The sequence below is a fragment of the Merops nubicus genome, unplaced genomic scaffold (genome assembly GCF_000691845.1).
Source record: "Merops nubicus isolate BGI_N331 unplaced genomic scaffold, ASM69184v1 scaffold47781, whole genome shotgun sequence".
NCBI lineage: Eukaryota > Metazoa > Chordata > Aves > Coraciiformes > Meropidae > Merops > Merops nubicus.
Genome location: NW_008591183.1, coordinates 333 through 2304, shown reverse-complemented (window position 1 = coordinate 2304; position 1972 = coordinate 333). Strand labels below are relative to the sequence as shown.

The 1972-nt window shown below is 44.5% G+C and overlaps 1 protein-coding gene across 1 annotated transcript in view; it reads right to left on the bottom strand.

The window, feature by feature from the left end:
• Window positions 1-1048: 1048 nt before the first annotated feature.
• GADD45G (growth arrest and DNA-damage-inducible, gamma) overlaps window positions 1049-1972 on the bottom strand; it is a gene marked incomplete at its 5' end in the record, with an annotated part of 1244 nt that continues 320 nt past the window's right edge. The window contains one exon of the mRNA XM_008950158.1: window positions 1049-1717. Within this exon, the coding sequence (XP_008948406.1) occupies window positions 1607-1717 (111 nt within the window). The remainder of the gene's footprint in view (window positions 1718-1972) is intronic.

Sequence of the window (1972 nt, the reverse complement as noted above, 5' to 3'; positions counted from 1 at the left end):
ATTCCAGGAATGCTGGAGCTGAATTTAAACTTCCCTTATCAGGAGCAACAAAACTGAGACCAAGCAGCCTCCCTGAAACCACAACTGTTCAATATAACCCCTGTAGAAATGGCCACTTTTCGGCAAGTGCTACTTTCCATCACTGTGAGCCATCCTGGAGGAAATGTAACTATGATAACTTGAGTATTTTTAGTCTCTAGAGGAAGTGAGTACCTTAGCTTTCTGGATCCCTGGAGAAAGGATAATTATTGTGACATTTTCATGTTACGTCCCAGAGCACACGGATTGTGCACAGAAATGGGGAAATATTTTCTCCTTGTAACATAAGGCCAAATCAGCCCTTTCATAATAACTTGACATGGCAGAACCTCCAAAAAAAGGCCACACTATCCTCAAATTGTTCTGGACTTAATTTGGTGTTGTCGTGCAATTTGATCTTGCAAAATTGGCTTCTGGAGTGACAGCTTCTATTGTTACAGCATATGGCAATCAGAGAGCAGCTTGTGGCAGATGTGATGTTTATTCACTATTGCCTAGTTTTAGATCTAACAATGTCATTTTAATCAGAGCAAATGTTGGGTGTACGTGACATCTGAGGAGTTGTGCAGGACCTCCCCTCACCCCAACATGTTTAAGCTGCCTCTGTCAAGTGTAAACATTGCAGCTGTGACTAAGTCTTGATGAACTGCATTTAAGAAGTAATGATGCAATTTACTGGAGGTCTGTATCCTAAAAATCCATGTTTCTAATATGCATTGTGTTCCTTCAGTAGGCTACAAAGACCACCTATTACAATGAGTGAGTTCATTAAACATGCAGCTCCTCAGTCTAGCAAGCTGTTGCGATAAGCAGCTGTTGTAAGAGTGTGAAAGGTTGAACTATTAACTGGGACAGCACAGCTGTTCATTCAGCTGGCCCAAAAGAGAAAGTATTTGAGCAATAGCTCCATTACTGTGGAATATACCTCTGACTACAGCACACAAGCAAAACATCAGTATTTAAGTGACATGTCTCCCCACCCAGTAAGGAAGACACTCCCTGAAATTAGTTGTCAAAAATTTATTATGAAAGCTTCAATAGCAGCAAATATTTCAATAAAAATTATTGCATTATTAAACCAGTTCTGCAGAGTGACCCAAGAGGCCTGTTGAAGTCTGTCTGCTTTGGACTCTTGTCTTTGTCTTAGTAACCAGTCCCTGGTAGTCCATCAAATATTGAAACTTTCTTCTCTCTGTTTAGTAGACAGCACCAACAGTTCCTAGTAACAGTACTCTGTTCAGTCCTTCTGGAAAGTTTCGGCCCACTTCCCCCAACTTTCTGCCTTCTGCAACAGCTCCACTTGACCAGGAAACTTCCAGGATACTTTCAGTTCCATGGTATATCAGCCTCTCCACGGTTGCAGGCTGCTGAGACTCACTGGTGAGGCAAGCTGTTCTCCTCTTCCTCCTCCGTAAGAGCCCACTGCATGCCAGTCTGAGTGACTTTAATCCAGTCTCTTGACCAGGCTAATCCATGGAATCAGCAGCTTGTTGCACACCTTGGTGAACCCACGCCGCGCTGAGAATGCAACAAAGGTTTCAGCCTCCCCAGTGCGCTGGGTTCACTATCACTCAGGCAGGGTGATAGTTGGCACCCAATCATTGACATTTCGGCTCTCTTCACAAAACAAGTTCAACTTTTCTAGAGCTGGGTCCTTCCAGCCATCCTCATTTGGGTTCTGCCAGAGAGAAAAGAGTTGCACACCACTGAGCACTGCCTGTCAGCTGAGGTCATCACAATATTTACAGAGGCATTAGCTTAGAAAGCAAGGCATTTTCAGACGGTTTCTCTCGTGACACAGGCAAGGTAGAAAGCAGAGACGTTACCCTTGCAGGCAGCAGGGAAAATCCAGTTACGAGAAGCACAACCCATTGCTACAGCTCAGCTGACTCACCCTAAGGGCGCGCCAAACCCCCCTTCCTCTGCCCAGAGG